Raw genomic sequence first — 23,049 nt, forward strand, 5'->3', positions numbered from 1 at the left:
TTCTCGTATTGATACAACACCAATATTTTTTTTGAATAAAGGTGCTAATATGGCTGTACTCTATTTACAGTGTGGCTCTGACACTACCTAAGAAACATCAAGGGTATGTCAATAGGGTGGCAGGTAGCCTAGCCGTTAGTGTTGGTCCAATAACCGAAAGGTTGCTGGTTTGAATCCCAGAGCTGACTTGGTGAAAAATCTGTCTGTGCCCTTGAGCAAGGCACTTAACCCTAATTGCTCCTGTAAGTTGCTCTGGATAAGAGTGTCTGCTAAATGACACATGTAATGTAAAATGAATTAATTTGGTAGTGCACTCATTTCTTGTCTGAACAAGGAGGGCAACAAGACTTTGAGCAGATCTACAGATTTCCAAGAAACAATTTAAATCAAACAAATGTATAACTGTAGCAGTTCGTTAAAGTTATTGTTCATTCATGTCTGTTTTCAGACCTCAAATGGTCTAATGTTGAGTAGTCCACATCCTACACTATTAGTGTTATAGATCCAGCTGTATGCTTTGAAATTAAATGAAAACCTTGAATGTCATTCAACCTACCCAGTAGCCTTGTATTTAGGCCAACTTAATTGTATTAATGTTGTTTTTTAAAGTATTGGTTCATTCTTATCAGTTGAACATTTAATTCGATAGGAGGAAGCGTGCTTTAAACACGTGGTTGGAAAGCTTCAGTCTGCTGTAGAGGGAAAATGATGAAACAGCTAAGCAGTCAGTAACAAGAACCATGTGTACACCCCCCCTTTCCCCATCTGCGCCCTTCAAGCCCTCATTTCACCCCCCCCCCCCCACTTCCCTCTTCCTTCAGAACTGTTTTTGTTTTCCAAACAAGGCTCTCTGTACAGGAAATTGTGTACTTTGGGAGCATTCAGGAAGGCAGAGAGCACATTTCCTGTTAGGACCATGGCAACAAAAAAAGTGTGGATAAAAGGGGTCAGTAATCTCTAAACCAGAGAAACAGCAGTCAGCTATTCCCCTCCCCTGACTTCACTTCCCTCCCCTTCTCACAGTTGAAATTTCAAACCTCCATGCCACTCCAGTGCCACAACTACCATGACCTTCGAAACATGGATAAATTGAAAACTGGACGCAAGAAGGATAAAGAAACAAACACAGAAACAATATTCCTGCGCCTCACTGGGTACATCTCCACAGATACAGGGGAGCCAAAGAAAAGGGAGATTGTCTGGGCGGGAGGAAAAGAGGAGCGAAAAAAGACAGAGGCAGACTGAGTAAAAAAAACTACAACAGGAAACGAACTAATTCTGATGCTGTTTCTGCAAATCCTTCTGGGATAAATCACTTCAGAGGACTGCCATTCCCAAACCACATTTCCAGATATTTCACAATTATAACTGACTATGGTTTTTCCCTTATATTTTTGATAGATTGATTGGAATGTATAAAGCACTAAAAAGCTTAAAGGAAAAGTGACGTCAACATTATTCTTCTCACATGGACTTTTCAGTCTCCCAAACTGTTAGTGTCGTTGGTCAAGATGTGAGTGGATGAATCCTTTTTGGGCGGTTTGTATGGTTTTTACTTTTGGGCTACAATTTTTGCCTTTCCCAGGGTCTGTTGGATCAATGGTTGTATATTTGAGGATTTGTTTGTTCTGAACTCCTGGACTAATAACTGGATCCAGATGAAGAATAAAGGAGCCAAGCAGAGGTCCAAAAAGAAAGGAAGTGAGAATGCATTTGACTGTGACTTGACAGAACATCTACAGAATTCAGGAAAAGACGGTAAACTAGTTTCTTTCAATGTTTATTATGTTGCTTCCCTTTTCTAGCAGATTTCAGCAGATTTCATCATGTCCCATAATAATGACCTCATGAATTCAGAATGCAAACAAATTGTTACAGCAACAGAGCCCAATTATTGGTCCATATATAGTCGTTATTTAATGTGTACTGGATTTATTGAGGGCATTGTCATATTTCATGTTTTCAGATTTATTAGACATAGTAATAACCTGAATAAACAACAAATAATAATAGTTATAATGACAAAATAATAATACAGGATGATTTAGAAAACACTTTTCCAAATCCACCTACATTGAGAAAAGGTGTTCTCAGACCAGACATTTAACAATTTAACAACTTGGTCTAGATTAGGTAGACATTTTTATTTTTATTGAGCTATTACAATGTTGGTGCTTTGGTCTGAGAACAGCTTTTCCTAAACTCACAGCGAATTCTCGATGACTGTTCGATACAGGATATGTAATGGTGCAGTTGAATTATCAATACATGTTCTGTATGGAACACCTCTAAGATTTTAGGAGAATTCTGAATTAGATTGAGCCTTATTCAACACCTATGTTTTCGGGCAAAGAATATGTTAAACCTCTGATTTGGTAAACTTAGTGTGAAATTGGTTAGGAAAGATCCCTGCTGTTTACATAAGTAACAGTTAGACAGTACATTATTTAGTTTATTCAGGTGTGTGATGCAGATGTATGTTGCAATTTGGACATCAATGGACATATGTTTTACATTTCATGAAGTCCTTTACGCAATAACAGAGGGGATTTGTGACTTAGGGTGTGGCTCCTGGTGTTTTTGTCAACTTCTCACCAAGAGGCCTGCGTCTTGCTCTCTCTCTCTCTCCCTCTGTCTCTGTGTGAGGATTCTGGGTGGGCAACACTGTTCACAGGGGGCAGTAGCAGCCGACAGATCATAATTCAGACAACAATTTGAGGATGGGTGTGTTTACCCAGATAGTATTTGAATGGAGGTAAAAATAGTTACATGAAGTGAGGTCATGCGATGTGACTTGGAAACCTTTTACTTTGAACAGATTGAACCGATTTAACAGCTAAACAGATTTGATAAAGTAGATCCTCTTTACACAAGACACATGTTTCTGTTACAGGGGGAGAAGGGACTATAATTTACTGTATATGGCTAATATGATGATACTTTTAGTTTTTATTTGTCAATTACAAGTGGCTTGTGATATCTGCTTTTGTTGACATGACACTGCGATATCAGCTGTTGTTGACTGTCACCAACTCTGTCTGACCCTAGACAGGGAAGAGAAAGAATGTTTATAATGACTTCATTTACACAGACAATTTACATACGAGGATGTTATCCAATCTAACAATCAACAGCATCTTATTCAATAAGCCATATTCTTAGATTCCTTTTGAATCCACTAGAAGATTTCCAGGCAAGCAGGAGTTTCGTTCTGAGCAAATACTCAAAAGTAATGGTGAATCAAATCTCATTCGGACCAGGCAGCTACCATTTTGACCACAGGCATGTCACTGTGAGTGTCTGTTCAGATGTGGGAGAACAGACTTTCATTCATACAGCCCATGGGAACCTCTGGGCAGATTGTTTCAAAGCTCCGAAGATGGAATGAATTGTTTTCGTTTTGCTTGGCTAATGTTCAGCTGCATATCAGCGACATCCTCATGTCTATGTGCTTACTGATTTTATTGTTCAGGTTGTGTTGTTCATGAGATATGTTAAGAGTCAAAGTAAGGGAAACAATGTTTAAGCTTAGACATTGATTTATGCCACTGTTCCACTATAAGGTATTGTATAGCTTATGTACAATAGCTCTGCATTCTCTGGGGACAAGACATCCACGCTTGTCATTGTGTGGCTAAAATGTTAAACAATCCACTGTCACTGGGCCACGCCACTGGCTAGATGGTTCCTCATCCCATTGTAAAGAGTTCTGGGAAGGGCCTCATCGTGGGGCGGCAGGTAGCCTCATGGTTAGAGCGTTGGACTAGTAACCGAAAGGTTGCAAGATCGAATCCCTGAGCTGACAAGGTAAAAAATCTGTTGTTCTGTCCCTAAACAAGGCAGTTAACCCACTGTTCCTAGACCGTCATTCAAAATAAGAATTTGTTCTTAACTGACTTGCTTAGTTAAATAAAGGTAAAATAAAAAAAATGGGAATGCCTGGTAGCAAAGTGGGAAGTTGAGCTATGTGTCTCATGCTTTACTTGTGGAAAAGGGGAGCTTACAGGAACATTGTGCACTGTACAGCTACATTTCTCTTCTCAGGTTGTTGAATATAATGGTTTGCCGATTTCAGTCCAGAGTGGAATCATCTTGGCAAAACGAAGTTAGCTATATCCGTTTGTTTTTCTTTCAGTATAGCAAGGAGGTAGACTAACATATTAACTGCTGTAGTCTATGCTATACTGTGCAAAAGAGTAGCTATTCATTTTTTATTTTCAGTTTAAATGTATTATAAAGGTGTTCCTTGATTTCCAAAAATATATTAGTGTAGAAAGCGACCCTACGTTCCTCTTGAATACAGAATTGTAGATAACATATTTTAAGAAAAGAGATACCCCACTAGGGAATAAAGTTTCGAAAGCAATAGAGAATTGGGTGGTAACATTTTGAAAGGCCATTTTCTATTAGAGGAAGTGTCACAAGTAATACCAGCTGCAAGGATTGGGTGTGTCCACCTTCCTCTGAAACAAACAAACCATGTTTTACTTCCTGAGAAATTACACCTTCTTCACAATCAACAACCTTATGGAATAAAAAGCAGAGCTACTGTCTAAAGTATGTTTAGAAGAAATACATACTGATACAATTTATACTAATGGCATTCGGTTTCTCCCAAACTGCCCTTCTCTATCCTTCTCTGCCATGGAAAAAAAGGGTTGACTCAAAGAATGAGCCAAAGATCCAGATTCTGTTTATAGCACACACAGTATTAAAGGCCCAGTGCAGTCAAAAAACGTGATTTTTGTGTGGTTTATTTGTTTTTTCACACAACGAGGCTGGAATAATACTGTGAAATTCTGAAAATGATTGATTATGCCCTTTTAGTGTAAGAGCTTTTTGAAAATAAGCGGGATGGCGTTTTGGTCTCATCAGTCGGTAAATTAGTTAATAGACCAATAAGAGTTCCAAACCTCTCTGCCAATAACAGCAAGTTTTCTGTTTTCCCCTCCACACTCAAACCACTCCCAGACAGTCCTAGCCAAAAAGCTATTTTTGTTTCTTGTTGACCATTTTAATTGAAAACAATCACAATAAGGTACTTAATCATTACCCAGAAATGATCTGATATCGAAATAAAATGGCTGCATTGGACCTTTAAACTGACCCTGTCTAGTTCATAGAGGCACTCCTCTTTCTGCTTCATGTCAGCAGTTGAAATGGAATGCCAGAATTTTCCTAACTGCTAAAACCCAAGTTGCCACGTTTTCCATTCACCTCCCTAGACTGAAAAAGTTGCCTATTACAGAAAACCTATATTACGATTTCTCTCATAAATCATACCTTATTCACATAACTTAGTAAACAAAATCATAGTGACGACAGTGTTATATGTTGACCTTCACCTCTCAAAATCTGTATGTTGCCAGACTGGACCCTCCAATTTTTGAAATTTGGTTTGCTATGTATGTGTGTCTTTTGATGTCGAATGTATGGTTAAAACAATATTTTTTTCAATATTTTTTTTCAGTACCTCAAGTTTTAAGGACATGTGCAGAGTTCATTGAGAAACATGGTGTTGTGGATGGAATATACAGGCTCTCGGGAGTCACCTCAAATATCCAGCGACTAAGGTAACTATTTTAGCCACATAAAGTGCCTTCCAAAAGTATTAGAACAAGGAAGTCACAGTTGGTGTTTGGTGCTCTATACTTAGCATGTTTGAACAGTAAGTTTATAGATTTAGGCCATTGTGAACATACCATGTTGGACAACTTTTGTCTATCCCAATATAAACACACGTTTCTACATTTCAATCTTACAAAACATACATATACATTACTAGAGGAGTGTGGAAGCGTCATGCGTCTCCAGCTGTATTGATACCCATGTGTTTGTGTGCTTACTTACAGACAGGAATTTTGCTCTGAGTTGTGCCCTGACCTCACAAAGGAGGTGTACTTCCAGGACATCCACTGTGTGGGCTCCTTGTGCAAGCTGTACTTCAGGGAGCTACCCAATCCCCTGCTCACTTATGAGCTTTACAAGAAATTCACTGTGAGTACTGTTCAAAGAGGTAGGGTCTCTACATGTCTGTAATGCACCCACTTTGTTAACCAGAATGTCTCTTTGATTTATATTAGGAATGAGTCCTTTAATAGTGAGTCACATTCAAAGAAAGAATGACATGCGACATTGATAATACTTGACTTTTACTGTGTAGGACGCCGTCTCAGTCCAGGAAGATCATGAAAGGCTACAACATATCCAGGACGTCATTAAAGAGCTACCACTCCCCCACTTTAGGTAAAACTCACGTCAGCCCTTTTGCTGCCTCTGTGATGTACCTTTCCAATCTTTATATGTGGTTAAAAAGCTAAACAAATTGTGTTTGTCCTCTCTCTTCAGGACTCTGGAATATCTTACCAAGCATTTGGCCCACCTGGCCACCTTAAGTCCCCAGACTAACATGCACACCCGCAACCTGGCCTTGGTATGGGCTCCAAACCTATTGCGGTGAGCTCTACACTAATTGTACACAAACCAATATCTTCTTATCCAAGAACATACTAAAACACTTATATGATAACTATATTATGTTCTTCCATTTTGTTTGAGTTATACTCCAGCTGATATTTAAGGTAAAATACCTCCTTGGTTGTGACTGAAAGCATTTCTACTTTCTCGTTTGGCTATGTGTTTTGTAGCTCGAAAGATATTGAAATTGCATCCTGCAATGGGGACATGGCTTTCCAGGAGGTGCGGGTTCAGCAGACTGTGGTTGAGTTCATTTTAAATCACACTGAGCAGATCTTCAACCATGCAGCTGCACCAATAAAAACTAAAGAAGGTACGTTGTTTGAAAGTGTTGATTGTGTGAAATGTATAGATTTCCTGAATGTTGCCCTCTTGCTTGTTGCCCGCTTATCCTAATTTTATGTTGCCATTGGAAAACACATTGTATTTACTGTCCTCCTTTCTACCTTATGCCAAAAGGATTTTTTTTGAAAGACATTGTTTTGCTACAGGACCCAGTTTGATGTGTGGGGAGAAGTATGCCACTCTTCCTATCAGTGGCCAAGGTGGGCCAATGAAGCTGATGAGCCTAGAGGAGGCCCAGGCCCGCTCCCTGAGCCCTAACCACCCAGCACGGAAAGAGCGTCAACGGGAGAACAGTCTACCTGACACCAGCACTGCCACACTGTACCATACCGTCATAGACATATCGGATAGCAAGTGAGATGGATGAGAATTCAACTGACTGATTTATTTAGTATACTTAACAAACATGCTTAATACACATCCTCTGGGCTGCCAGGCACCTGGATATATTTGGCAGTGAAAACATGAATCAAAAAACACCTGCTCAAACATAGTATACAATCTAACAATAACCCCGAAACAGAGTACATAGTAAAATACCCTTCAAATAAGTCTAGGTTGATTGTACTGTTTTAGCAATATGTATGTTAATTTGTATTGTTTTGTTGTACATTTTGCTTTTGCTCTTCAATGCACACATTGAACTTCAACAAATAACATCCGAACAAGCCATGTTGTTTAACGTACTTCATCATCTCCCTGTCTGTCAGAGGAAAGGTTTCTGGGAAATCGAAGAAGTGGAAGTTCATCTTCAACCTGGGCAAGTCTGTGACTGACTCTAAGGGAAGACTGAGCCGGAATGGGAGCGTGTTCATGAAAGCACAGAACATCACAGGTAAAGCATGATGAATACGCTTATCAACCAATATAGTGAACCCCTTTTCACTGCTAAGGCTAAATGATATATCAAGGTTGCAATAGAATGTGTACTATCTTACTATGTTTCCCATGATAAATTGAATGATCAAATGAAAATTAATATCACACAAATAAACATGCTACTTGAAAAAGTTGAGTTTATGATACAGAATAAAATAATATGACTACATTGTTCGTTCACAGAAAAGGCAGCTATCCGACCAGCGAGAAGCATGGACTCTTTGTGCTCTCTGCAGACAGGTGGGGCTGAATGCACTACATTGTATACAAAACACTTGTGTTATCGTTAAATCTACTCACAGCAGTTCTCTCTCCTATATACAAATCTTAATTTGCTTTGTAAATAAGGCTGAGACGATGTGTATCTAACAATTTGCTTCTCATTTGATTTCCAACACAGATGATGACAAGGCAGGAAATTTCAGCTCAGCAGGCGGGGCCAACGGTTTCTTTGCGCCCGGTATAAAATCCAGAACACTTGAATCTGACACGCTCCATGATGTCAGTGAACAGGACCAGAGGCGGGAGTTTGAGATGAAGAGACTGAGCGAGGCCACAGGTGGCAGCAGCCCTAACATGAAGAGAAGGGGCTCTCCAAGCGTCTCACCACCACAGCAGAAGGCTCTACCCGAACAACTGAAGGTTTTCAAAGGCGATGATGACCTCAGCAGCTGCCAGCCCAGCTCCCCTAAGAACAGGAGGATGCTGTGTTCTGGCTCCACCCACAGCAGTGCATCCAGGCCCTCCTTCCCTGGAAGTCTCTTTCCAGAGTCCTCCCCCAGGCATCAGCGCAAGGCTCTCAACATATCAGAGCCCTTTGCTGTGTCTGTGCCCCTGAGGGTGTCTGCAGTCATCAGCTCCAACAGCACTCCCTGCAGGGCACAAGGGGCACAAGGGAAGGAGAGGCCTGCTGCAGCTGCTCTGAAACCAAGCAGAGAGACCTCCCAGTCAGAACAGAGTGACAGTAGTGGCAGCTTAAATTACAGAGAGCACCCCCTTGGAGAGAGCAGTGTTGTGAGTGAGAGCATTATCTACAGTAACAGCAGCTCAACCCCAGTGGAAAAGGAGGAGAGACCAGCAGAGGAGAGGAGCAGAGAGGAGGCAGGTTTCAAAAGGGTGACAGAAGGTAGGTCATGTTCACCTGTTTACATAGAAAAAAGCCTGTGTGTGTGCGCTCAGATTAAAAACCTTCCTCATCATCCATGGTAATATTGTCTATTAATAAAATAATTACATATCTATTTATTTTATTAGTTTCAAGAAGTGAAGGAGAGGTGAACGATGTTCAAGGGAAGGTGGAAGTATCTGACCTGAGACAGTCTTCCACTCCCACCACAAGAGAGGAAGATCAGGTGAGACAGCAATTTCCTGGGAAACAACTGGACAACCCGCCAGCACCACAGTATGAGCCAAAAGAACTGACACAACTGGTATGTTTAATCTCCAGTTTAACACTGTGCTTCATCACAGATAATATACAAAGAATAACACAATGACAATGACTGTCGCTTTAATAAGCATTTGTAATTCATGTTTTGCAGGATATGGGATCTTTACCTATCAAGGAAGAGCTGTGGTCTGACCTCCATCTTGAGCTAAAAATTACTGAGCCTGAGATTGACATTATGGACGAGGAGTTTATGCCTGTTTTCTGTTCCACTAAGAAAACTTGTGAGGATGTTAAGGCAATGCCAGATGCTCCAGCAAAAAGAAGAAGCAGCCTTCCAACTCACTCATTATTATATAAGGGACAGTCTTTGATGCCCACCAGGCCTGCACTGACCTATCACGGTGCTGACACTGTAGCACATTCAGCAAGAAAGCACTCCTCAGACACACAATTTCCAAATGACAAAATGTTACATTTCATGGTCGGCACAGATATGAAAAATACACCTCTACACGCTGCTGATTCAACAGATAAAACAAAAAACAAACTACACACTTCCTCAAAATCTAAGCTCCCAGAAACCGATAAACCCACTTTCGTCAAGCCACGGCCTGTGGTTACTCACCTCGCAGAGCCAAGTTTACATTCTACTCAACAAAGCCAGGTCACAAAAAGTTTGCAGCCAGGGGATGTCGTAACAGACATAGGCACGTCTGTAGCAGAGAAAGGAAAAGAGCCATCAGGGAAAAGTAAGAGTCAAGATGGGGTCAAAGGGGTTTCCCATGACAATGGAAAGAATGCTTTGTCAGTTGTCATGGGAGGCATTGAGAGGCTTTCAATATGTTTGGAAGAAAGACCCCACCACACCTTGGGGCTACCACACCAAGACGATGAGGATGGATGTGGAGGACACTCCGAGTTGGAGGACTTGGAGGAGGAACCTTGGGAGGAGGTCTTCCGCTCCACCAAACAGTGGGTAACCAGTCCTCTCCATTCACCCACACTTAAGGATTTGTTTGGAAAACTAGATGTGTCATCGTCTTGTTCTGCAGGAGAAGGTTTGAGCTCCAAAGAACTAAACGTTCCTCCTCTATCTAGAGATGACAAATCAACAAATGGATCATGTCCTTTTAAGAGCATAGAAGTGTTCCCAGGAAATAGGTCTCAGGCATGCAGCAGCAAAACAGAGACCAAAATCACACATCTACTTCCCTTACCCTCCAAAACCACCCTGGTCGGTGATGATGCAACGAGAACACAAAGAGGAAACAGCTGCACAGCCAAACAGAAAAACACCTCCTCCTCCCAGAGGTTTCACAGACAGACGTCTTATGAAGCATCTCATTCAGAAAAAATTGAGCAGAACAGCTTTTCCAAACACAGGCCCTACTCACTCAATTTGGATTTAGGACATCGACGCATCAGAGACATTTCCAATCAGCAAAACCTTGAATCAGCTGAGTTGTCCTCCATTCAGAGAGGCGCAGTGACACCGTCTGAGACCAAATCCAACGGCCTGTCCCAGGAACTGGAGCTGTTCCTGAGCCATCGACAGGCCCCTGTGCGCCGGAACTCGGCCCCCGTCAGTGTGTCGTCTGTCAGGACGGCCTTCATGGTAAAAACGTGTCAGGCTAAAGCCGTGCCTGTCATCCCCCCCAAGGTGCAGTACAGCCACATACCTCATCCCAGGCAAGACAAGGGCTCTGGTGCAGGAAAGGGACCAGAGAAAGAATTCACAAAAACCAGGGGAGATAAACTAGATCCTGTACCTCTTCTTCCCTCTATGAGGGATCTAAAGGAGGAGTTGGAGAATAAGGAGCCAGTGCCGAAATCCCAGATAAGGCAGCCTATTGCAGAGAAATCTACAGAGACTAATAAAACTACACCTACTTCAGACCCACCGGTGCTAAGAAGGAAACGCTCATCCAATGCAGAGGCCTTTTCTGATTGTCCAAGACCAGAAAGGTCTACGGTTCTACAAAGGCCATCCTTTAGGAACCGCCAGAGACCACAGAGCCTCATCTTGTTCAGTCCACCCTTTCCCATCATGGATCACCCACCGCTGGGGGATGATGCCAAGCTCATCCTCTCGCCCATCAGAAGTCCAACTGAAACATCAGCACTTGATATCTTTTCCAAAGAGATGGCAGAGAACCTCAGGACCCCAGAGGGGGTGACCCTGCGGAACAAAATGACAATACCCAAGAGTGGACAGAGACTGGAGACCTCGACCAGCTGCTTTTATCAGCCACAGAGGAGGTCCATGATATTTGACAGCAGAAACTACAGGCAGATTGAATGAGACACCGGACAGTTTAACCAGTCATGTAGCTACATGCCCCTCAGACTATGTTTCTCAACACTACTCTGGTTATCCTCCTTTTCATCCTCCCTGTTCTTGGACTTATGTAAATGATTTGAGCAATATTAGGTCTATAAATCTACCTTTTGATATGAAACTATTTGGGGAAATTAACAGTTTCTTTGTTTCCAATGCTCTACCAATCACCTCTCTATCCTGCACTAATCTGGACTCGTGGTATGTGAAGATGTGTGTATTTCCTTCAGCCCAAATCATATGCAGTAATTATCAATATTCAAATGATATTGTTTTTAATCAAATGTTAGACATATTTTGTAAGGTGCATATGAAGGATAGACAGCCAAAGAGAGGAAAATGTTACATCAACCCATATTACCAATGGTATTTCAGAAAAGCCATGTACCGGTAGTTTATTTGTTTACATCTCGTCATTAGCAATCACAAGATTGCCTTTTGGCAAAGAGAATTGTACCTTCAGTACTAGCTAGCTACTTTGTAATTAGTTATACCTTATGTCTTAAATATGTTGCGAACTGAATAATGACTTCATATAGTATGAACCCGCTGACGTCCAGCTCTTGTCACTGTGATCAGCTTTTATCCTAACAGTATCAGGGTAGTGTTTTTTCAACATTCTATGTAATGAGAACTGCAGAAAACTTTTAATTGTATTATGGACACTAATAGTATTTATTTATCCAGTTATTAATCTATAGATGGTCATTAACACACTTGACCAATTCTTAGTTGTTTTTTTGTTGTTACTTTTAAGATGGACAGAGTGTGTTCTCTTTATTGGTTTGTAATGTTTTGGTAAAGTCCGATGTGCTTTTAGAATGAGGAGGACAGATGACAGAAATACCTGAAGTAAAGTGTCTGATGTGATAACTTTATCTTAAAAACGAAGCTTTGCTGAGAAATGTTTTGAGTTATAATCAAAAGGAATTGAGGGAAATGGATGTGCTGGCACTTATAATGGTGTAGATTGTGAAAAAGAGGACTCAAACACTATGCATTAAATGTTGTGAAGACTTAAAAAGATATCAGAACAGGGATTCTGGCTGTTTGCAGCTGTGTTGACATAATACTACGCTTGTAACCTGTACAATTTTGTATTGAGCAAAATTGAATGTATTATGTATAGCAACAAAAAATTAAGAGTACAGATTATTGTATGGGACAATTTCCAAACTTTTTTGAGAAAGGTAATTTGAAAAATAAAATTGTATTTAGTACATTTATTGGTTCTCTTAATTTTGATTAGAGACACAATTGATTACATTTTAATAAGGTTATTTGTTGATCATAACAAAAAAGTGTTATATTTGCATTACTTCTTTACTGGTAGGTCTGAACTGAAGTTTATTTGAAGCTTTCTTTGTTGGTCATCCTCAGAAATCCAACTGATTGTAGTGGAAAATTACTCCCAGTATCACAAAGAACTGCAGGGAAAAACAAAGAAAACCGTTGATCCAATTCTCCATGTCGCTTTTTTCCTATTTTTTCCCACCACATTTAAAGGGGCAATCAGCAGTTGCTACATAAATTTTTGAGATTATAAATTCGCTATATGTACCCACTGATTCTCATGACTCATGAGCTTAGTTTAACTGTTGTACTCCATCAGAACCCAAAATATAAGCTTGTTTAACTCAAATCAAATTTTATTTGTCACATGCGCTGAATACAACAGGTGTAGACCTTACTGTGAAATGCTTACTTACAAGCCCTTAACCAACAATGCAGTTTAAGAAAGAGTTAAGAAAATATTTACCAAATAACTAAAGAGAAAATTATAAAAAGTAACAATAACGAGGCTATATACAGGGGGCACCGGTACCGAGTCAATGTGCAGGGGTACAGGTTAGTTGAGGTAATTTGTACTTGTAGGTAGGGGTAAAGTGACTAGTTTTTGTAAACAAAGTAAATGTAAACAAACACTGTATAGCCTCAAAACATGGTTAGAACTTTCGTTTTTATGTTATGGATGGTCAGGTCTTGCATCCATCGCTCTGTTTCTGAATTTGAGAGTGATTATATTTCTCCAGCCCTATCCTTCACTGTTTTTATCGAAACAGTAGTGGGGACAGGCTTTGATATTGTTTCTACTGCTGATTGGCCCTTTTTAAGGGGAATTTTAAGTAATGCCATCTTAAAATATTTAGGCCTACATGATGAAACGAAACTTATTTTGAATAATGCATACATTGTCTCAATGCTAGAGCAACTACATTTGTTTCTGCAGTGCAGATTTGTTTGAATACTATAATATTGCATACAAATGGTTAAGGAAGTCTGTACTCACTGTCCAACACAATATGGCGAATCCAAACCATGAGACTCCAAAGCCGTGTCTGATCAAAGGACCAGCAATGTAATCATAACAACCCTAAAAGAAAGATAGATTACATTTTATATTAGAGCACTGTACTGTTTAATGCAGCATAACCCCTCTAGGCACCTCCATAATTTTACCACACTTTATTCAGATCGAAGCTAAAAAAATAAAAATAAAAGGTTATTAAATGGTTCTTCATTGTCCGTTCATGGAAGAACTATTCACAATAAAAACTCGGTAAGTCACTTTATAAAAAATATTACTTATGATTTTTTCAATTAACAATTAGATATGTATTTTCATGGTAGCTTGAACATAAAATGATCTATCACGCTAGCAATCCTAGCTAACGTTAGATAACGTTATTTACTGCTAGCCAGCTTGTTAGCTAGGGAACCCTTTGCTAAACCATTTTTGCTGCACCCTCAGTCTTTTGGGGTTTGTGGGGCACTCAATAATGAGGGGATGGTGAACATTTCAGTGTGGTCATTGACAAAGTCATCTTTGAGAATTACCTGTGCATGCAGGAAAGGGCTAACCCCGATTTTGCAGGCCTCTAAATGGCTGATGGCTCCCGTAGCGTCCTGCTGACAGCATTGTCTGGGCCAAGGATTATCAGCATCTGTGTTTTGCTGCCTGAAGTGGGACTCATACTTCACCCAATCCTCTGGCCCGTACACTCCACAGCACTTAGACTGCAAGAGGAGCACTCTGGTTACTAAAATGCGTCAGTTAATAGGACAGTTCAAGACCATAAACGATTTTACATTACCAAACGGTGGTAGTATAGACAGTAAGTAAATAATAAATCATAATAAAGTAGTCAGTACCACTGGGCAAAAACTGGTTGAATCAACGTTGTTTCCACATCATTTCAACCCCAAAATTTGATGTTGAATCAAAATGGAAAACTGATTGGATTTGCAAAAAGTCATCAATGTAAGGACATTTAATCTTTTTCTCACCCATCTTTTAATCTAAATCCAATGACATGGTGACATTTGTTGTTTATATCACATTGAATTCATGTTAGTTGTCAACTCAACCAAATGCAAATCAAAACTAAATGGTGAACTGATGTCTGTGACCAGTGAGGTAGGCCTAGCTACCTCAGTCATGAACCGGTTCCATGTTTCTGTTATCCCGTTGATTACATAGATCTGGTCCTGGGTGCTGGGCAGATTATCTGGTAGTGGTTTGTTGTAGTTCTGTAGCATTTGCTTCAGGAAGAGGTTGGGGACAAACTGAGGAGATGCATCAAAATGTTGAGAAGATAGCCAAACACTGGTTTTTTTTAAAACATGTATTTAAACTTTATTTAACTAGGCAAGTCAGTTAAGTGCAAAATCTTATTTACAATGCGGCCTACCCCGGCCAAACCCTCCCCTAACCCGGACGACGCTGGGCCAATTGTGCGCCGCCCTATGGGATTCCCGATCACGGCCGGTTGTGATACAGCCCGGGATCGAACCAGGGTCTGCTGCGCCACTCGGGAGCCATAATTCCATTTTTTATCATAATATTGAGTGTAGCAAAATCTGAAATATAATATGCCAAGACCATTTTAATAACAATATATTAATCTTAATGATTTACCCAGTCTTTATGTGTTGCAGCAGTAATAGCTGATGCCACCTCAAATGCATATATGATCACCATCAGGAGGATGTACTACAGGTAAGACCGTTAAAACAAAAACATGTCTGAGTCATGAGTTTTCTGGACAAATGTTCCAGCAGGCCAAACCAATTATGTTTTTCAGTCAAAAGGATAATATTAGATTTCCTTTAATAACATAAGTATACAGGCATAGAATGTTTTTAAAATAGTATTGTTGGAGATGTGACAGGGGTATAGCAGAACAACTCACAGCTAGTAGGATATTTCTTTTGGACACAACTATGGCATGCATTCCAAAGATCGATGTGCAGAAAAGGGCAAACCCAGTGAAAACGCCTATCCAGGCTCCCCTCCAGATGCTGTCATTTCCTGTGGCATACACCAAAGCATACAATCCGCCTCGATCCGATATGAAGAAGATACACATGGCCATCAAGGCAATCCCGCAGCACTAAAAACAGAAGGGGAAGGGGAATACCTAGTCAGTTGTTGAGACAAATGATATCAGAGGTAAAGTCTTTTTTTTTTTTTTTTTGAAACCTTTATTTAACTAGGCAAGTCAGTTAAGAACAAATTATTATTTACAATGACGGCCTACCGGGGAACAGTGAGTTAACTGCCTTGTTTAGGGGCAGAACGACAGATTTTTATCTTGTCAGCTCGGGGATTTGATCCAGCAACCTTTAGGTTACTGGCCCAACCACTAGGCTACCTGCCGCCCCTCACTATTTCATATTAGTCAAACTTACTGCAATGACCAAATTGCCCCAGATAAGCAAGGCCCTAAAGCAGCGGTCCTTGGTGTCCAAATCAGGTGTCATGTTCTTCTCTGTATCAAAAGTAAAGCATAAATGAGTAGAAGTGCTTAACATTTGTGCGTAGACGGTTATAAACTAAACCAGTCACTATAGTCAAGGTAGTGGCATGAACATTTTTACATCTAGAAATGTATTAATGAACAACAAGTAAATTCTAAAAGTGCAAGACCAGACTGGACTTAAAACCCAATGTGTTATGATGATTCAGGTGACACTGTGGCCTGTAAATACAGGTGTGGATCAAATGTACATGGTGTCAGATTGAGAGGTGTTGTTGTTCTCAGGGAGACAGGAATTTGTGTGACAGCAGAATCTCATAAAGAAAATAGAACTATAAAACCGACCAGTATGATTAATACTGGTCTACAACCTTCTTTCAGAAAGACTGAATACTAGATCTATCAGAGAGTCAGACAAAATCACAAATTTTCATACAAAACCCTATAATCCTGTAAATAACAGTGTTAGTAGGGAACTGATCCGTGCCCTGTCATTGCAAACCACAATACAAGTGGAGACCCTACTAAATGAAACTCAAGAATTGTCATGCAAGTTGCAAAAACTATTATGTTTACAGTAAGATGTATTTGGCAACACCAGTAGCCCAGGCAAAACTGAGGTACAATCTAGATCAACTCACACACCTCTTGACCTTCATGAGTATCCCATTATTGTGGTACACTTAGAAAAAAGGTTCCAAATGGGTTCTGCAGCTGTCCACATAAGAGAACCTCTATGGAAAAGGTTCTACATGGAACCCAAAAGGGTTCTACCTATGGGGACAGCCGAAGAACCCTTTTTGGTTCTAGATAGCACCTTTTGTTTTCTAAGAGTGTATTTTAAATATCACTGAAGTGTCATATGTGTAGTAAATGTGAAAACAAACACAGATAAAGGCTTACCTCAGTAAACAGAGTGACCTGTGAGACACATCCACAACCAAATAAAGAATGAACGCTCCCCACGACTGGTCTTTCATTGAAGTAACATGAGATTGTGAAACCTGTTTGGTTAGTTTTGAGTGTTTATTGTAAAAGCAAGACAATCCTGAGTCATTACAAACAAAAGTGACCCAAGATACCACCTTGGAACAGACAGTTGATTCTCAACTTTAATGACTGTATTTCCGCAAAACCAAAACGTAATGGACCACCAAATTGGGAAACTGGTCCAAAAAGGGTTGTCATTGTTGCTAAATTTCATGTAGGCTGCTCACTTATAACAGTTCTGCCAAGTGCCAACTGAGTATGCCTAGGCCTATTCTGAAATGTGAAAGTATGACCATGTTCTTGGTTTTGAAGTTGATCCACTGCATACAGTATGTCATAACTGGATGATCACTCGTTATAACCATAGCATAATGTTTTTCTGTTTTCTCGATCTGCCATGGCTTGCGGTCTTTACAATGATTGGAGAATCATCTTGAAACATGAAAAACATAGATCAGACAGCGTGCTTCGCTTGATCTATCACTATGTGAACTACACATGGTACAGGTCTGTCTCCATGGTGACATAACATGGCACTTTCTTCAGTCCTCTTGCTATGTTGGCTAACAGACCTAGTTACCATGGTCCTATCATCAGTGATGGGCTTAAAGAAAATAGAATTCAAATTCTGAAGAATTACTTTGAATTCAAATTCTGAAGAATTATTGTTTCCCCAGAGTCTCATTATTTACAACGCTGTGGTGCCACGGGGGCTTACTCAAATGAAATGAAACGCATCAGGAGTTTCAAGGTCGATGTGTAGCTGTGGCAGACAGATAGCACAAGGGCCTGTAGTGGCCATTCCTTCACAGGCAGAGTACAGTACGTTTTTCTAAAATGAAAAAGTGGAGGAAGAAAGTGGGAAAAATTATAATATTAAGCATATAGGTTATTTTCTGAGATTAAATAGGCTAGAAAGGGAGGGAGGGAAAAGGCTAGGTGCCCAGATGATAGCAATACATTATAGAGATAGATAGAGACAAAAAATAATTCTAAAAAGATTAAAAGAGAATCAATAATTTTGATTTGATTCATGTCGTTAATGCTTTTTAATAAGCTCTAACATACAATTTATGAAACTTTGACTTAATGTCTTGAAAACGTCTAAACCCAGATTGCTTCATTGTAGTGGCTCATCTGAATAGCCTATTTGGTGACTGGCTGAGCATTGAACAGTCTGCCTAGGATACTAAATAAAAAATGTATATTTGTTTTGTATACTTCTGTTGCATTGAAGTTATTCTGCATTTGAGATATCAAAATTGTATCACAAGATTGTTTGTATGTCTGGTCTTGCTAAATTGTAATTTGGACTATAAGATAGCTAGCCTACTTCACAATCATTCCCATTTTACTAAGACTTGGTCTATAGATTGCTGAGGCAGTTTATAGTGTAACATAGCCTATGTGTATTCCTGTGAATGGCCTATGCTAGCTGGTGATTTGGAGTCCCCCAGGAGATATACAGACGACTCTGTGAGCAATGAATTACATTTTACTCATGATTGAATGACGCAGTTGTCTTCTGCAGTGCATGGTAGAACAGGCTGCTAGCCTACTTTATTTTCTCTGGTTTGCCGTTGGATTCTTCTCTGTTTCGAATCTTCAATTGTACCTGAGCAGGAAAAAGGGTGACTTTCCATTACTGAGCAGTTATATTCTTAGGCAATAAGGCACGAGGGGGTGTGATACATGGCCAATATACCACAAACCCCCGAGGTGCCTTATTGCTATTATAAACTGGTTACCAACGTAATTACAGCAGTAAAAATAAATGTTTTGTCATACCCGTGGTATATGGTCTGATATACCACGGCTGTCAGCCAATCAGCACTCAGGGCTCGAACCACCCAGTTTATAATGTAGGCTACATAGTGAGGGGGATTCATGGTGACATTACAGGGACCCAACAACAACCCACCACCTCTGCTAAACAACCCACCTCTCACCCTCTGTTTATATGTGGCAATACGCACAGGGTAAAAAAAAAGAGCAATGAAAGGATTTAAAAGGGTTCAGGTTGCCTGTATTACTGCCTTGATGCCAAGAGGCCATGCAAAACATGTAATAGGCCTTGTTATGATATCTGTATGGTCTCTAGGCCTTTATCTAAAAACATAAAGGAGTCATCTAACCTGTTCTAACATGAACTGAAGAGGATCGTCTGGCCTGTCAAAAACCAGGTTCTCAGCAATCTCCTGTAGAAAGATCACGCAAAAAGATGATTAGATTGGAAACACTGTATGCCCATGTTTCATGATCACCAACTTTTGTTTCACTTCAGAAGTAAGGTGTTTTTCTCACCTGAAAGATCTGAAGAATTTGATGACTTTCCATGTATTTTACAGAGCGCTCATAGGGGTCAAAGTAGGATGGCACAGAACGTGAAGACAGTTCAGCAGTCTCTGTTATAAGCACTTTGTCTGTTGCTGGGTCTGCCATCTGAGCAGAGAAATTATTACACTGTCATTTTTCCATACTGCATGATATGACACTCCAAAAACCTGTATACAGGACTAGGAGGAGTTTCAGTGATGAAATTGGCATGAACAATGACCTCTGAAGAATGAAAAAGTGAAATGGTCTGGCAAATTATCCATAACCTGTTTTTAAAAATGACAGGTTACTAGCATCACCGACAAGCATCACTACTCTGGACGTTTCTGACTTAGAATATGTGGACAACTACAAATATCTAGGTGTCTGGCTAGACTGTAAACTCTTCTTCCAGACTCATATTAAACATCTCCAATCTAAAATTAAATCTAGAATCGGCTTCCTATTTCGCAACAAAGCCTCCTTCACTCACGCCACCAAACATACCCTCGTAAAACTGACTATCGTACTGCTCCTCGACTTCGGCGATGTAATTTACAAAATAGCCTCCAACACTCTACTCAGCAAACTGGATGTAGTCTATCACAGTGCCATCCGTTTTGTCACCAAAGCCCCATACACTACCCACCACTGCGACCTGTACGCTCTCGTCGGCTGGCCCTCGCTACATATTCTTCGCCAGACCCACTGGCTCCAGGTCATCTATAAGTCTTTGCTAGGTAAAGCCCCGCCTTATCTCAGCTCACTGGTCACGATAACAACACCCACCCGTAGCACGTGCTCCAGCAGGTATATCTCACTGGTCATCCCCAAAGCCAACACCTCCTTTGGCCACCGTTCCTTCCAGTTCTCTGCTGCCATTGACTGGAACGAATTGCAAAAATCGCTGAAGTTGGAGACTTATATCTCCCTCACTAACTTTAAACATCAGCTATCTGAACAGCTAACTGATCGCTGCAGCTGTACACAGCCCATCTGTAAATAGCCCAGCAAATCTACCTACCTCATCCCCATATTGTTTTTATTTACTTGTTGCTCATTTGCACACCAGTATTTCTACTTGCACATCATCATCTGCACATCTGCTAATTTGTAATTAATTCGCCACTATGGCCTATTTATTGCCTTACCTCCTCACGCCATTTGCACACACCGTATATAGACTTTTTTTCTATTGTGTTATTGACTGTACGTTTGTTTATTCCATGTGTAACTATGTGTTGTTGTTTGTGTCGCACTGCTTTGCTTTATCATGGCCAGGTCACAGTTGTAAATGAAAACTTGTTCTCAACTGGCCTACCTGGTTAAATAAAGGTGAAATAAAAATAAATAAAATAAAAAAGTGAAAAGGTTGTGAGAAATGAAGAAAGTAGAACGTAGGTCTCTAATTGCGTTTTCTCTCATTACCCTATATCAGCACATAACTCTATGAACAGTAAAACGAAATGACCGAAATTAATTGACAAACACCCACCTTTTCGTATGACAAGTTATTGTTTTTCCTCAGTTACTACAAAATGTCAATGCCACTGATCTTTAGGCGCAGTGGTGGCTGAATGTGAACCTCTCCGGGGCGGGTGTTAAACGTTGCCCCAGCAACTGTAAACAAGAGCTTTTGTGAAGTCATTTATACAGCTTTCAACTGTATAGAAAGGCGCCCAGTTGTGAATTTGAGCTATTGCAAAAGACACCAGTCTGCCTAGTAGTAGAGAAGTGCTGGATACGGGATACCTTAGCAATATTCTCCCAATATGTTATTTTCAGTTGAACAATAGGCCCACATAAAATGTTTTATTATATCAATCATTCATGGAACAGCTACAAATGACACTTATTGCTGAAATAATTTTGTTCATTGCATCAATAAATGGTGCTGTGTTTAACATAATAAATATCTGTAGAAACGATTTAGACCAGATGAATCCATAAAAACGATTTAGACCAGATGAATCCATAAATATGCCTGCTATGCCTAATTGATTTTAAAGTGTTAGGAAATGTTCAAAAGAATGATCGTTGTATTCAGTTGGTGTCATGTCTACAACCGAATATTGTTTTATATGTAGGTTAATAGTCTAGCTGTTAACAGCCTCTGTGACACAGTGTCCTCCCCTGAACCTGAACCCGTAATAAAATGACATACAAATATCCGCCAGATGGCGCTCGTAATCAACTAAAAGTACACGTCTCACAATATCCGGAAATCTACAAATCGGGATGAACATTTAGCTACTGCCATGAGAAATGGCGTTTGTTTGACGCAACACCCAGCTATACTGTACATTGTTTGTAGTTATGAGATTTGTCTTGGTGTACTAAGCGAAAAAGGAAATACGCTTATTTCATTTTAATGGGCTACATTTGCTCAATGGTTCTCTTCATGTTGTCTTTCATAATCTAATATAGTAGGCCGAAGCACACGCATTATTATTATGCTATGACACACGTAGCCCAATTATCCTACAACATAGCTTTATTCATGAAACATAACCTCCTGATAAGCATCATTCCGTATGAGAACGTAGGTGATACTTGGGATTTTGCAGATACGTTCAACATCGTCGTGTTGCCTGCAACTAATACCCCACGTTTAGAATATACAATAAACATTAACTTCAGCTCAGTTTAAGGTTGATTATTCCAGTCTAGACATCAGACAAGCGCGCGCGCGCACACACACCTGTCACTGTCTAGACGAGGAGGGGGCACACGGAGGGGGTACGAGGAAGGGGGGTCACTATTTCTTTATTTCTTGCCAGTCAGAACATACTGTAGGTCTGTCTATATGTGAACGCATTGGAGAACAACATTTTTTAATATTGCTTTACTCAATCTGATTGGCCAGCTAAACCGTCAGCATTTCCCCCCCCCACTTGGCTTGAGGTCAGCTAGGGACGTTGAAAAATAAATAAATGAGAAAATAGAAATGCGTAGAAAGTAAAAGACACGGCAGGCAATCTAGCTTGTTGGTACTAAAAATGATAGGCAGGTACGTCATCCAATATAAAGCTGCAAACCAATCGGTAGCGGTTACTGACAACGGCATTGTCCAATGCAAAGTACAGACACATGATCGACATAATTCTCAATTGACTGCCCTTTTGATCGAGGATGGAATATTGAGACTTGAGAGAGTGCTTCTGTTTAAATTATAGACCAAGAGTCATAATTCCAATATAGGCCTGCTTCATTATATTTTCGGATAAAAGCTTGTAAGACGAAATGAACACTTGATGACCTCTATAACAATGATTTCCTTAGAGAACATTCTGCGAACAAGACATACATTCTGCATGGATGAGCATTTCAAGACCCAGAGAGCAGAATTTATTTAAGAAACTACAGCCTTCGGTTGTCCATATTGGATCAAACAACTTTCCCGTCTGCGTAGGAGTAACATTTACTATTTCAGAGCCCCAATGGAGCCAGTTTCACCGTCCCACCGCGCTCCGTAGAGAGGGTATACGACTCAATGATTGGGGCAAAACCACGCTGACCGATATATCTTCCAACCTACACCGCTCAAGAGATGG

The 23,049-nt window shown here is 40.2% G+C and overlaps 2 protein-coding genes across 2 annotated transcripts; one reads left to right on the forward strand and one right to left on the reverse strand.

Annotated features, from left to right (window-relative positions):
• Nucleotides 1-1,070: 1,070 nt before the first annotated feature.
• On the forward strand, nt 1,071-12,651 carry LOC120021478 (rho GTPase-activating protein 31-like). The gene is made up of 12 exons (XM_038965253.1): nt 1,071-1,758; nt 5,471-5,573; nt 5,853-5,997; nt 6,164-6,246; nt 6,349-6,456; nt 6,648-6,790; nt 6,969-7,176; nt 7,533-7,657; nt 7,885-7,941; nt 8,102-8,827; nt 8,956-9,131; nt 9,243-12,651. The coding sequence occupies exons 1-12, from the start codon at nt 1,659-1,661 to the stop codon at nt 11,391-11,393; spliced, it is 4,125 nt and encodes a 1,374-aa protein (XP_038821181.1). The 5' UTR covers nt 1,071-1,658; the 3' UTR covers nt 11,394-12,651.
• On the reverse strand, nt 12,432-17,139 carry LOC120021479 (uroplakin-1b-like). Its single transcript, XM_038965254.1, has 8 exons — nt 17,093-17,139; nt 16,122-16,201; nt 15,623-15,823; nt 15,349-15,423; nt 14,862-14,996; nt 14,268-14,447; nt 13,720-13,803; nt 12,432-12,856 (listed from the first exon to the last, which is right to left on the reverse strand). The coding sequence occupies exons 2-8, from the start codon at nt 16,191-16,193 to the stop codon at nt 12,806-12,808; spliced, it is 798 nt and encodes a 265-aa protein (XP_038821182.1). The 5' UTR covers nt 16,194-16,201; nt 17,093-17,139; the 3' UTR covers nt 12,432-12,805.
• Between the last annotated feature and the right edge of the window lie 5,910 nt (nt 17,140-23,049).

Source organism: Salvelinus namaycush, chromosome 26 (assembly GCF_016432855.1).
Source record: "Salvelinus namaycush isolate Seneca chromosome 26, SaNama_1.0, whole genome shotgun sequence".
Taxonomy (NCBI): Eukaryota; Metazoa; Chordata; class Actinopteri; order Salmoniformes; family Salmonidae; genus Salvelinus; species Salvelinus namaycush.

Bases quoted from the DNA above. Each gene is read 5' to 3' on its own strand.
- LOC120021478 (XM_038965253.1), top strand. From the start codon at position 1,659: ATGAAGAATAAAGGAGCCAAGCAGAGGTCCAAAAAGAAAGGAAGTGAG. The intron at 1,759-5,470 runs GTAAACTAGTTT...ATTTTTTTTCAG, and splicing joins ACAGAATTCAGGAAAAGACG to TACCTCAAGTTTTAAGGACA. The intron at 7,658-7,884 runs GTAAAGCATGAT...GTTCGTTCACAG, and splicing joins GAAAGCACAGAACATCACAG to AAAAGGCAGCTATCCGACCA.
- LOC120021479 (XM_038965254.1), bottom strand. From the start codon at position 16,193: ATGACACCTGATTTGGACACCAAGGACCGCTGCTTTAGGGCCTTGCTT. The intron at 14,448-14,861 runs GTAGCTAGGCCT...CTCCTCTTGCAG, and splicing joins GGAACCGGTTCATGACTGAG to TCTAAGTGCTGTGGAGTGTA. The intron at 12,857-13,719 runs GTGAGTACAGAC...TTTTCCCTGCAG, and splicing joins TCGCCATATTGTGTTGGACA to TTCTTTGTGATACTGGGAGT.